This window comes from Habropoda laboriosa, unplaced genomic scaffold, assembly GCF_001263275.1.
Source record: "Habropoda laboriosa isolate 0110345459 unplaced genomic scaffold, ASM126327v1 scaffold801, whole genome shotgun sequence".
In the NCBI taxonomy this organism is placed as follows: Eukaryota; Metazoa; Arthropoda; class Insecta; order Hymenoptera; family Apidae; genus Habropoda; species Habropoda laboriosa.
Window position 1 is genome coordinate 12,547 of NW_017101026.1, and position 12,650 is coordinate 25,196.

Consider the following 12,650-nt stretch of genomic DNA (forward strand, 5'->3'; position numbering starts at 1 on the left):
AACGATTGTTCGGTGATTGTTCGAATCGAACGTTACATCTGCAAATACGAGAGCAGCAGTGGTCGTGGTTGTGTCTGACAACACCTTTTCGTCCAAGGAGGATGGAACTTGGGTTGCCTTGTGAAAAATGGGACGTTGGGTGAATTCTTCGGTATTCCGTTCGGTCGTGATCACCGGCACTGGTACCATCAATTTCTCCGTATAAGAGTCCACGTGTTCGGATATCGCTTCTTCCACCTTATTTTCATATTTGTCGCCCGCCAAAATAGCGGGTAGGATATTACTCCATTCGACGTTTGCCTTTTCCGGGATCGTCGGGAGCGAGCCCGTTAACGTAGTTGACGGTGGTTTACCCATAGCACTTTTCAATACGTTTTGCACCTTCTCCACAACGTCCATTACCTACGGAACAACATTTCAAAGGTGTAGTCTATAACTAAAAATTGTTCGTTACCAACCTTCTTCCCACCCGTAAGAATATCTTGAGCTTTCTGGGGCTCTTGAATCTCTACGTTCGAATGATCCGGACCTCCGCCCGCGATCAAAGCTTGAATTTCTTGTATAGTCATCTGTCTCGTGATCATATCACCCCTTTCGTTGTACGTGTAGAATTGAAATCCATCGGGTTTCAACAAATTAGCAGGAGAGGGAGGTAACCGATAGAAATTAGCACCGATCGAAGTCGGTGACCTGTTCTCCACCGTTGCAGCACCCGTTAACGATGTAACCGCGCTAAATATCACACACGAAATATATATATTATCGAACGATTATTCTTGTGCACCAAATACTGACCTTGATTTGAAAAATTTCGTCGGCACCACCACCACTACGGTAGTAGTAGCATTTTCTGAAAGTGGCAAACCCACGCTGAAACTTAAACATGTCCATAGTACAACTGCCGTCGATGTTGCGTGAAAAAGTTCCAAGGACATGATATATTTCTTCTTCTTTTCCTACGATCTGAAAGAAAGAATTGTTGAAAGAGCAAATAGATGGAAAGAAACGAGAGAGACGAGTTGCTCTTCTTTTCGGTGAACGACCCTTCGGTTCCTTGTTACCCCCTTACGCGACCATCGCCTTAACATGACGACCGGTTTTCCGTCGCGTTCTAAATCGCTTGGTAAACGCGATCTACTCGTTCGAATGCAACTTGTGACGTCGAAGTTGCTTGAGTTTCGAACCAAAAATTCTCTTTTAAACGGATCCTCTCGCACAACTATATATATATATATGTGTACTACACTTTTGATAATACTATTGATATTTTAGCGTTTAAGAGACGACTACCTCTCTAATCGATTAAGAAGAGCGATTTTATTGATATTCCTCCACAGATATGTATGTACGTTATGAGAGCGTTCGCTTCTTCCTTCTCTCTCGCCTTCGATCTTTTCCCTCTTCCTTTTATTCTTCCTGACAGCGCGCGCGCCGATCTCTGTTTCTTCCCGTATCACCTGTCGTTTCTACTGTCTCCTACCTTGGACAAGCGCGTACTGCGTACTTGAATCCTTGCTGGGGACGAGTGCATCGGACTGAGAAAGAAAAGTGATCGGAGAGGGGGAGCATGGTCTCCGAACGAAAAGATGGAGAAAGGGTGAACTTGGAGAGTCGGCTTGGAACGAGATGTTGGAATACATATATCGAAAAAGGAAGGAAGAGGAAAGAAGAAGGGATAGGATGAGGTTGAAGGACCAACGTAGAGGCAAGTTACGTATGGAGATCTCGGAAAGAACGATTGCTCGATCGAAATACCTACTTACATGCACTTGTTGCTCGAATTAACAATGCCATCTCTGATCTTTGCACATCTTTTTTTTCTCTTTTCGTAGTAGCGTCGAGCTTAAAATGATTGTTTTTCGTCGGAAGAGATTAAAGGCGATTAACGGTACATCGACCGAATAAATTTACGATGCTAAATAATTTGTAACGTGTGAGAAATTTCTCGTGTCGACTAACATTTTTAGTGACTATTTTTAGTGCAATGTGTATCGTACATACGTGCACAATATGCATACAGATTAGGAACAATAAGAAAACTGAGAAAAGCAATTGGTTCTTGTACGCGTATCTCGTTTCTATCCACGATGAGGAACACTGACGAACGCTTAACGGTATTCGTTTACGCTTATTTGGCCGTCTTGACCTATCGAGGAATCGCAAAAGTATTACGTTGCTAACGAAGTAATGCGCGGAATTACGCAAAAATAACGAACAGCTTCTCCGTGTATTGTCATTTCGAGTGATCTTTTGATTATCAAATATTCTTTTTGCTTATATTGCTCTTTCTTAAGCTTAACGCAAATACGTACGTATGGTAGAAAAAGAAGTACGATTATCGACACAGTTCTAAGAATTGAACAAATGAAAGATGTCTCGATCGATCTAAACACACTTCCCGCTATTGCCCGAATAATTGATCGCGATAGATTTATCCTAATATTCTATTACTCGGTGAAATAAGGAAAAAGTAGAAAGAATATGAGCCTGCGATTGAAAAGTCTGGAAGAAGAGACACGTTTCGTAGATGGAAGCGAATACAGGGGCACTTGGAACGAACTGGGAATGGAAGGAATCGGAAAATTCATTCTACCGCATGGTTAGTATAGTTTGCAAAAGGTAGTATTAGAAAGATCTCTTTTCTCTTCTGAAAAAGAGAAAAAAGGAGAGAGAAAAAAGGAAAGGGAGGATGAAAAGAACGTGATAATAATGAATAAAATTGACCAAAGATAAATCGCAAATAGTGGACAAAGGCATCGCGTTGAATATATCTATCCTTAATGATAATTCTCAAGATTTAGATTTAACTTTTGTGTTATAATTGTGCCTAGGAAGCATGTATGTATGCATATACTGGTTTTTGAGCACGACATTGAGCATTTCTCGCGCGTAAGTCGACACGTACCGTTATCCGACCATTTTCGTTGCTTCGTGTTCTACAGTTTGTACGCGTTTTTCATTTACCGATAGCTCAAGAATCCCGGTCTTAAAATACATACACAGTTCGTCGTACAAATTTCACCAACTTTATAAGCACTCTCTCTCCACCTCTCTTTTTATCTATCTATCTATCTATCTATCTATCTATCTATCTATCTATTTACCTACCTACTTATCTATCTATCTTTCTAGCTTTCCTCTATTGCTCGCTCCTTGACTCTTCAACCTCCTTTCGGTAAATGAACCGAATCTATTTACCCGTAATAGGTACTGTCTTTGAAGGAGAGTTCCGCGATGGTACATTTCACGGTCGTGGTAGCGCATATTGGCCTCGCGGACAAAGAGTGGACGGTATTTGGTACCAAGGTGAATGCAAAGACAAACGATACATTTTCGACGATGGTTTAAATTTTCGTAACAAAGATTGGGAATATTGCAAATTTCCTGACAGACGGTTGGTAAAACGTTCGTCCCTCTCTCTCTCTCTCTCTCTCTCTCTCTCTCTCTCCCCCTCCCTCTCTCTCTCTCTCTACTTCTATAGATTATTCCTATTTTTTAGATATCTCGCTTGTCTTAAATACGGATTAAAACCTGCTGGAGCTACTTTACGTACAAATAAACGAAACGGATTTGTTATTCCTCCTATGTGTTACGATTCAGGCATCGGGATTTTTAATCCACGTACACGTTGTATTACGTCTTATCGAGATTCGAAAAAGGTAAGAAGAAAATAGGAGAATAGAAGGCTCCTCTTGAACAACTTATTCAATTGTCGGAACGCTCCAAGATATTGAAAATACCAGATACCAAATTCGCTCAATGGGTAGAGAAGAATTGTCAGAAAGCATGGTTGGAGCCAATCGGGAATCGAGAAGATCTTTACGAAAATTGGTTTTCCCACAAATTTCATGCGGAAATTCTTTCCACGTTATTACCATTTTCGAACAATTCCTTCGAACCTTGGTGGAAAAGGTACTACAGATACGAACGTTAACCAGCTAAAAACTTCTTCCCCTTTTTTAACTACTTCTACTATTCTTAATTCCTCCGAGATTGACCACTTTTCAACGGGATTCCGATTGGAAACAAGAGAGACCGAGTAGCTATTGTGCCTATCCGCCGATGAAACACCGAAGAACCACATGCGAAAATTTCATTAAATTCAAACGTGAGAAATAAAAGTCCTGTTACATGTATAAAATAAACGAACGAACGAACCAACGACAACTCGCAACATGATGTTAATATCGTTCCACGTTGGATCCACATGACGAACGAGGAAAAATAGAAACGAAGAAAAGAAAAAAAGACTTATTATTCAACGACAAGCTGTTTTTCTTCGATTACAGAATTGGGAGCATTTGTTTTTTGATGCACACGATATACTACCGACAACTTCTTCGGTACACATTCGGTAATTTTACAAGCGATAATATCCAATGTCACGAGCACCTCCTGTGTACCGTATCCTTCGCAAATTTTGATCGATACCGGGCTTGAAAGTTCTCCGCTCGTTGCCGCAGCACTCCACCCCGTGTTTCTTGACAGATTCACGGTCCATTTTTGTGGTGCGTTTGAATTCAATTTTAAATCGTTCTCGAGGAATATTATATCGAACGAGATATTCAATTTGCCACCACTTTCGTTGATTGTCGTATCGAAGGAGTAAACGTTGTTCCAACTGTTGTCAGTTTCGATCGTGGGAATTTGTATGGACAACTGAAACACAACGACGACAAATGCAACGTTATATGTACCATTTTTATACCACGTTACGTACAACGTTACCGTCGTAATGTTTTCCCTCTTCGTGTTTATGATCTTCACAGCGTGATTATTAGTGTCGGCCACGTACAAGAGATGGTTCTTCGAACTTACGGTAATACCGCTAGGTTCGTCCAACTGTAAATTTTTAAGATTATCGGTAGAAAACCTAATTCAGTTGACAACTGGACAATTTTTGTAAAAGTAACGTACTAGAAACTCGTCGTTCGGTTTTCCATTGCCGTACATGCTCTTACAGTACCCGGTGCATATGTCGATTTTTTTGATTTTATGATTGTAAGTGTCGGCTACGTATGCAACGTTTTCTTTCGAATCCCACGTTATTCCCAAAGGATGTTGAAGTTTAGCTGCGTATTGTACACCATCGAAATCTCCGAAATCGTGCAGATCCTGTAATGTCGAGATGTCCCGTGACGAAATTCGAATACATTGCTATCGTTACGAGAGCCAATCTTCGTCTATTATGCTTTTAAACGATCGCAATCGATATTCGTTCGAATACGTATATTCCAACTAACCGCTGGATTTCTGTTTCCACCACATACACCGGAAACTCGTCCGGTTTGTAGATCTATGCTTCTAACAGCACTACTTTCACTGTCTGCGAACAAAGCAATTTTTTTTCCTTCGACTACGGTTAAACCAGACGGTTGTGCTAGACCAGCCGCATGAGGATATGTGTTATTACGATTTTCCTCTTTGCCACTTCCAACTATTGCAACGCACGTACTCGCCTTGTATCCTCTATCCACAGATTCCAAATTAAACACGTCGTCCTTTGTTGTTGGTAAAAGCTAACGTACGTTACAAAAAATAAACAGTCCGTGTTACCTATTCTTCCACCAAGTAGTATCTTGTAAGAAAAGCGCCCAAATTTGATGAGTACCCGCCATTGCGATCAACAATACAGGTACCGTATCGTTATCCTGTTCGTGATTGTAAACAGCTACATCCCATGGTGATGATAAAACCTGCTCCTCACCGATCTTACCCCCGATGTAATCGTGACCTTGAGTGCCCGTACCAGCGACGGTGATTACTAGTTTCTTTATCATGTCTATCTAAAAATCAATCTTAATGTGTACCAATACTATTTCAACAACCAGCGTTACACATGTGATATTTCTATATTACCTTTCTAATTGCGTGATTCTCGTTATCGGCAACATAAATCGAACTATCCAGTGCACACACTCCCTGAGGTGCGTTGAATTTTGCATTTTCAAAATCACCATCCCTGAAACCTGGATTAAAGCCGCCGATAACGTGTTTCACGTTCCCTAAGGTATCGCTTACTAAAATTCTATTGTTGCCTGTATCCGCTATGATCAACATTTCTTCTTGCTCGTATTCGGCAATCTCTAATTTACTTGGGAACAAAACAGTTCTATTTCTCGCAATAGGCAACAAGTGTCGCGACAATTGCAAAGGAACGTCATTTTTCGATATTTTGTTTAACGATTTAAAGTAAGTTAATGCTACGTCTGCATACAGAATTAATTCATCCCTATGTCCTTCTCCCACGAAAACTGCGAGTAATTCACCGTTTGGTCCTGTGGCAGAAAAGAAATTTTTCGTACGTTTAGAACGTTACGATGAGATTATGTTATATGCAAATCGAAGCAGCAGCTGTAGACTACCTAACTATTACCTATCATTACCAATGTTGGCCAACAACAGACTCCCAAATCACGCCATGTTGATAAACTTGCGTCGTTTACAACTGGATGCTTTATGTTATATCTCTGCACTGCTGACAACAATCTTTTTGAATCTCGTTCGTTTGAAAATTTTGCACTGTGCACACCAACCTGAAGAAAAGATGTGATATTATGTTGTTCAATTATTTCTCTCGCCTTGTTATTTCTTTTCAGAAATTAATCCGTATATACTAACAACAACAAGACCATCTGTGACTGAAAACCGTTTTTCAAGATAATCTAAATCTGGTAAAATGTGCATACAATTGATGCAACAGTATGTAAAGAAATCCAAAATAATTATCTTTCCACTGAGATGTCCATATATGGATAACTCCTCTGCGACGTTGAACCATTCCAATCCTAACAAAAATGTTTAAAACAAGCAACTCCTTTGAAAATTTCGTTAGACTTGATATGATGTCTGTGAATGAAATAGGAAACAATGGAACGTATAGATGATGATGATGATGATGATGATGATGATGATGATGATGATGATGATGATGATGATGATGATGATGATGATGATGATGATGATGATGATGATGATGATGGGTGGTAACGAAAGAAGACAAGATAAATTTAATCTTCATCCAAGGATAAACTATATTGTGAATACAAAGATTTGACTGTAGTTCTATTTGTTACAGCTATTGCTCCTAAAACCACTTGAGTGACATCTTTGATGTCGTTGTAACGATGCAATAAATCCATAGTTTCTTGAACCGAACGAAATTCTGTCTCTTGATTCTTCAAACTGGATAATTCTTGATCGAGAACTTTTTCACGTTCAACAAGTTCGAAATATTCGCGTATCTCCTCTTCGGTAAGTAAAACGTTTTCTTTATCATTTAAACACATTTGCCGACTCGAAACTGCTACGTTCACCCCTCCCCCCACCCTCAATATTCTTCGTGTTTCGTTCTTTGAATTTCTTAAATGCTTCATTCCGTAACATGAATACAATCACGTACGGAATACTTGTTGCCTAACGAAAACCAAACTTATGTTAAAATCTTTAAGCAATCGGAATACACGGGTTTCAACGTCGAAAAATAAACTAATACGGGTTTAAATAATGTGCATACTTGCTTAAACTGGTACAAGGATATAGATGCAACGCCGAATAATCTTCGAAGTTTAGAAACTATAGATCGTAAATAATCGATCTCGATCAATTATGTATATACAATTTGACGGACGCTCGTTATTCGATACAACCTTCTTCACCTACCGTTCGATTACAATCATTTTTTTTCATAATTAAACGACTATGATCAGTTTTCGTTCCCTGCGTAACATCGAATAATGAAATAAATGCGAAAACAGTAACCTTTTTGAAAATCAACGATCCGCGATTCTTTGTTCGAAAACACTTTGATATGCCCCAATATTAATTCCTCTTGTTCCTTTCTGTCAAGCGACGATTCCAAACTTCGACGTATTTCTATGCCAATTTGCGTTAGTTCTTCCACGGTGTCTCGTATATTCATATTTTACTTCGTATATTAAACTACATATGATTACGAATAATCGCAAAATATCTTTACGATGTAAGTAAATTGAACAATTAAAAATACTCGAAAATGAAGGAAACTAAAAAAGGAGAGTAGAACAAAAAGTAGGAATAGCAATTTGATAGAAGGGATTCGAGTTGATAGATATAAACTCGCCTTAGAATATAACCGCACTTCTCTAGTAAATTATTTATTACTACTGTGACCCGTGCCACGAGGAGACGCGAACGAAGATCGGAAACTACTTCGTCCACACAGCCCGTACGTTCGCGTCTGACGAGGCCTATTTTTTTGTATACACTCGATAATTTTCGTTGTTGTACATAAGTACTTATCTCCGCAGACGAGGTACAGAATACAACCGTCGAAGATGGTAAAGTCGACAGATGAAAAAATCCTCTTTTATTAAGTTTGCATTTAAAGATGCATACATCGTACAACGGTAGAACACATCATCTACTAATAAACAATTACGTTACTTTCTTATTTGTAATTTCATAGTTACGTTTCGTTCCAACCGCTACTAACGATGTAATCGCATTCGTCTGCGGTAAGAAGTAAAGCTGCGGGCGTGGTCGTCGATCTGGTGAACTGTCTCTACGATGTGAATTAAACGTGACGCTTGGGTTTATGTTTAATAATTAACACGAATTCTGAGTTTAACACTGCAATAATAAATATATTTTAATAATAGAAACAAAACTAAAGAAATACATACACTTAAAATATAGAACGACTAGAACTAGGACTTAAAATCGAGAGCAGAGCTCGTGACTTGACTTGTTAGATCTGGAACAATTAGAATCCCAATACGAACGGATAGTGCTGTACCGGAAAACGTACGTGGGCCATCTCGCATAATGGAAAAACAATTGAAAGACGATCAGTGAACGATAGAATAACGTTTGAGCTTTCTAGATGTTTCCTGGGTGGCGGTCAAGCTTCCGAGGTCTGCCACAGATCTACCGCCATATATAGCGCCGATTCGCAGATATTTTTGTAAGAAGTATCGCGAAAGATATTGTTCAATTGTGGTTTGAATAAACTTTATTTATTTATCTACTTGTAAAGTCCTTGTCCTCTCTACGAGATATAACTAGCGTAGTGACAACGTAGCTACGTTGGAATTTACGCGCGCAGCGGCACGCGCATGCACTACGTCGGTCACTCTGCGATACAAATTACAATTTAACAGCAGGTCTTTAATTATAGTCCTTATCCTATCCTATGGTATGAGCTATATTTAAATATCAAGTAAAATTATAATTATCGTTACATTTAGTTCGTCATGAATATGTACATATATGGATAAATGTGTGAAACTAGGAGGGTGGATTCACATGAGAATCCCAGAGTGTGGACCTCGTGGGTGGTTTACATGAGTCGCGAAGCGTGCATCTCACACCACGCATATTATCGTTGAAAACACAGATGCACTGCAGTTTGCTAACGTTAAATACTATTGTAACGTGATTTATTAATAAGTAGGCAAAACTATTGATACTTTTAACTTTCAGAGATTAATCTTTCGACTAACATATTTCACATATTTTTTCCCCCTTTGATTTACAATTGGTAAGTGATAATGTCGAAAGATACGTCGACGAATTCGGTAAAAGTGTCAAACGAATTAGACTGGCTTAGTTTGTATGGTACGAACGGAGGTATCAAAACGGAAACGTTTGGTGAAAGATTAATACGCAAATGTAAAGAGAATCCTCTAGTACCTATAGGTAAATCGTAACATCGTAATTGTAATTCTTGATAGAAAAAACAGCATGTTAAATTTTTATTGAAGTTCTTTTATCATCTCGTTAGGTACTACAGCAACTACAGCTGCACTTACCTATGGTCTTTGGAGCTTTTATTGTGGAAATGCTCTGTTATCCCAATATATGATGCGTGCTCGAGTTGGAGCACAAGCCTTTACAATTTTATCTATCGTCGGTGGATGCATTATTGCAGGAAATAAGGATAATGCCTAACATATTATCATTTAGTTGTTTACGTAATAATTATTTACAAAAGTTGTTGCGTGTTCGTGATGCTATTTAGTAATTAGTATAATTGTTAGTAATGTTTCGAGTTCGACCATATTTTTATTAAATCACAAAATTTGTTCGATAATTCTTCCTATAGCGAAGAATGACGTACAGATAGGGAAGATGTATGAAATAGAATAAAAACTGTTTAATGTAAAAAATAATTATATTTTCTCTTTGAGAAATATTAACATTCCATCTTGTTTTATTGAAATCATTTATGGTAAGATTTATCGGAAAAATTGCCTATGGGATCTTAACGAAACAATCGATGTTATCATCGTGTCATATGAATGTGCTATGTATTATTACTACACTTGGAGATAAATTTAAACGGTTCTTTCGGCATCGTAATCTTCGAAACCAAATTTGGAAATGTCGATTCTGTTAAGAAATATTGTAATTTTTATCGTTGATAATCATTTTGGAATACTTGGAATTTTCATTATTAACTTACTATCTTAAATAAATAGTTGAAAATGAACAACAGAATAAACAAACGTATTAGCTTGAGAATGTTACCCGTTAAAGGAGTTTCATCATAGAGTGATCCTTGTTGCTTTACGTTGTCGTTGAAAGAATTTCTCATATTTGTATTTCCGTTCGAGGTCTCGGAACATGAAATTCCCTGAAGGCTTATCACAGTATGTTTCCACCTCGCGTGTTCTTTAACACACGTTGCCAATTGTTCGAACCATTTTTGAACATCTTCGTTCGAACATAATTCTATAATGTCAGATGTTTCGTTTCCATCTACATGATTGATTACACGTAATTGATTTTTCTTTGATTTCGATCGTCGAACGATCGTTCCCTAAAATATAATAATATTGTACGTAACAATATCGACTGATAATGTTGGTGTAAAATTTATCAAGGTATATTCTGATGTTTCGTCGTTTCACCTTATTTACGTAAATCGTATACGTGGGTTTTTCAAATTTTTCCAAGTATTTTTTTGATTTCCAAGCTTCAATTTGGAAACCTTGCAATCGTGCCCAACACCGTTGATTATTTATGATTACGTACTCTGCGCGAACTTCTTTATCCATGTAATGTGGTTGAATAGCTAAACGGCAGCAGAAGTGACCGAAAAGCGGTAAAGCGTGAACTTTACTCTCAACACTGTTCAACGTTAAGTCATGTGAACGTATGTTCCCATCGGTATCGTCAAGGGTCATCTTTGCATAGGCCACCAAATCGAATTGCGGTACTTTGCTAGACCCGTATTCATCTCGTAGAGATGCCGCCAACTTTCTACCTACAGTTCTTGAAATCGAAGAATGAATACTTCTTCGTATTCTTCTCGGAGTACTGGCAATACTAAGATCTTCTTGTAAAATGTGACTGTAGATTTCTAAAGTCAATTCGAATTCAGCTGGAACATTATCGAATAATAAAACGTCAGAAAAACAAATGTCTGTTTGTTCTCTATCAATGGGATAAAACAAGCTCGTATCGTGAACTTCTGCGCCAACTCGTATTATACAAAAAACGGCAAATCTTCGGTAATCTCCGCGATTTTTAAAATGATCGGAATCTCTCCACATCAAAGGAAATCTAAGATCCGAGATAGATAACTTCCCTTTATTTTCGGTAATGCTGAAACAAACAACGTTAAAATAGCATTATTCGGTGTTTTGAGCATACTTTTTGAAATAAAGATAACGATACCTCGCTTTTAACGACGTATCCCTTTTACGATGTTGTAACTCAACCATATAGGTAGACATTCTTTTGCTTGAAGTGAACAAAGCACGTGCCGCCTCCAAACTTTGTGTAGGGTGCCGCGCAGCAGCTAATAGTCTCGAGGAGCCTTCTTTTATTTTAATTTCTAAATCAATTTTTCTCCTCAAATCGTATTCCTGGGAAAAGAAGAAGAAAAAAATATACGGACAAGAATATTTTTAACATGCGACAATAATAAGAAAAGATATATCGCTTGAAGAAAAAAAGTCTTTTCTAAATGTATCTTTGCACAGTATGATAGATTTCGATGATAGATCGTGTAGCGATGCTAATGACAAACGATGTGCTGTTTGCATACAACGGTATGATACAATATTAAATTTGAGATAACCAGTGTTTCTTCAACTTGTCATGTTTGTTTTTTCGTAAATGTTTTTACAATGATGTCCGCGCCAAAATCGAAGTACCTATTACACTTTGCAGATAATGAATTCGACCACCGGTCTTATACATGACTGACAAAGAAGAAAGAAATAATTAAGCATTCGCATGATTCCTTTAACGCGTTTTGATTCAATTATAAAGCATAACCTACTTCTTCGTAACGGTAATTTATTTAAGATACTTAATATAATAAGAATCTCTTTAGCCACCGAGATAAATAAAAATTATTTCTACTTCGTTACAGCTCCGACGAAAGCCTTGTTAAATTATACATACATATGTACATACGTAGAAGAAAAATTACACATTGTGAACGTTGAAATTCTCAATTGTTGGAAAAAACAAATTCACTTACCGCTACATTTTTACAATTTCGAATACTCTCTCGCCTTCGAACTCGTGCTTGATAATCGCTCAACGAACGCAAATAATTATTTTCTTTGTCTGAAACATTACTCGTTGAACCGCGCAATCCTCCGATACTTTTTTTACGTGGCGCCATTTTGAAGCTTCGCGTTTCTTTTTCGGTA

General features: G+C 37.9%; 4 protein-coding genes across 5 annotated transcripts in view; 1 reads left to right on the forward strand and 3 right to left on the reverse strand.

Annotated features, from left to right (window-relative positions):
* LOC108577853 overlaps window positions 1-1,319 on the reverse strand; it is a 4,076-nt gene extending 2,757 nt beyond the window's left edge. Inside the window, 4 exon segments of the mRNA XM_017941068.1 lie at window positions 4-402; window positions 459-695; window positions 729-963; window positions 1,291-1,319. Coding sequence (XP_017796557.1) covers window positions 4-402; window positions 459-695; window positions 729-935 — 843 coding nt within the window. The 5' untranslated portion in view covers window positions 936-963; window positions 1,291-1,319.
* Window positions 1,320-4,236: 2,917 nt separating this feature from the next.
* Window positions 4,237-8,027, reverse strand: LOC108577894 (NHL repeat-containing protein 2). 2 transcript variants are annotated; one of them, XM_017941116.1, is made up of 9 exons: window positions 7,762-8,027; window positions 6,622-6,788; window positions 6,377-6,536; window positions 5,860-6,278; window positions 5,557-5,786; window positions 5,244-5,469; window positions 4,918-5,115; window positions 4,729-4,842; window positions 4,237-4,659 (listed from the first exon to the last, which is right to left on the reverse strand). In XM_017941116.1, exons 1-9 carry the CDS (start codon window positions 7,919-7,921, stop codon window positions 4,255-4,257), a joined length of 2,079 nt encoding a protein of 692 aa, XP_017796605.1. In that variant the 5' UTR covers window positions 7,922-8,027; the 3' UTR covers window positions 4,237-4,254. The 2 variants fall into 2 exon arrangements, with proteins under 2 accessions (XP_017796605.1, XP_017796606.1); XM_017941117.1 differs by having other exon boundaries at window positions 4,498-4,659; window positions 4,721-4,842; window positions 6,371-6,536.
* A 1,375-nt stretch (window positions 8,028-9,402) lies between these two features.
* Window positions 9,403-10,036, forward strand: LOC108577895 (HIG1 domain family member 2A, mitochondrial). The gene is made up of 2 exons (XM_017941118.1): window positions 9,403-9,678; window positions 9,764-10,036. The coding sequence occupies exons 1-2, from the start codon at window positions 9,531-9,533 to the stop codon at window positions 9,928-9,930; spliced, it is 315 nt and encodes a 104-aa protein (XP_017796607.1). The 5' UTR covers window positions 9,403-9,530; the 3' UTR covers window positions 9,931-10,036.
* A 200-nt stretch (window positions 10,037-10,236) lies between these two features.
* Window positions 10,237-12,622, reverse strand: LOC108577937 (rhotekin-like). Its single transcript, XM_017941167.1, has 5 exons — window positions 12,476-12,622; window positions 11,662-11,852; window positions 10,893-11,589; window positions 10,510-10,801; window positions 10,237-10,371 (listed from the first exon to the last, which is right to left on the reverse strand). Exons 1-5 carry the CDS (start codon window positions 12,620-12,622, stop codon window positions 10,286-10,288), a joined length of 1,413 nt encoding a protein of 470 aa, XP_017796656.1. The 3' UTR covers window positions 10,237-10,285.
* Window positions 12,623-12,650: the final 28 nt, after the last annotated feature.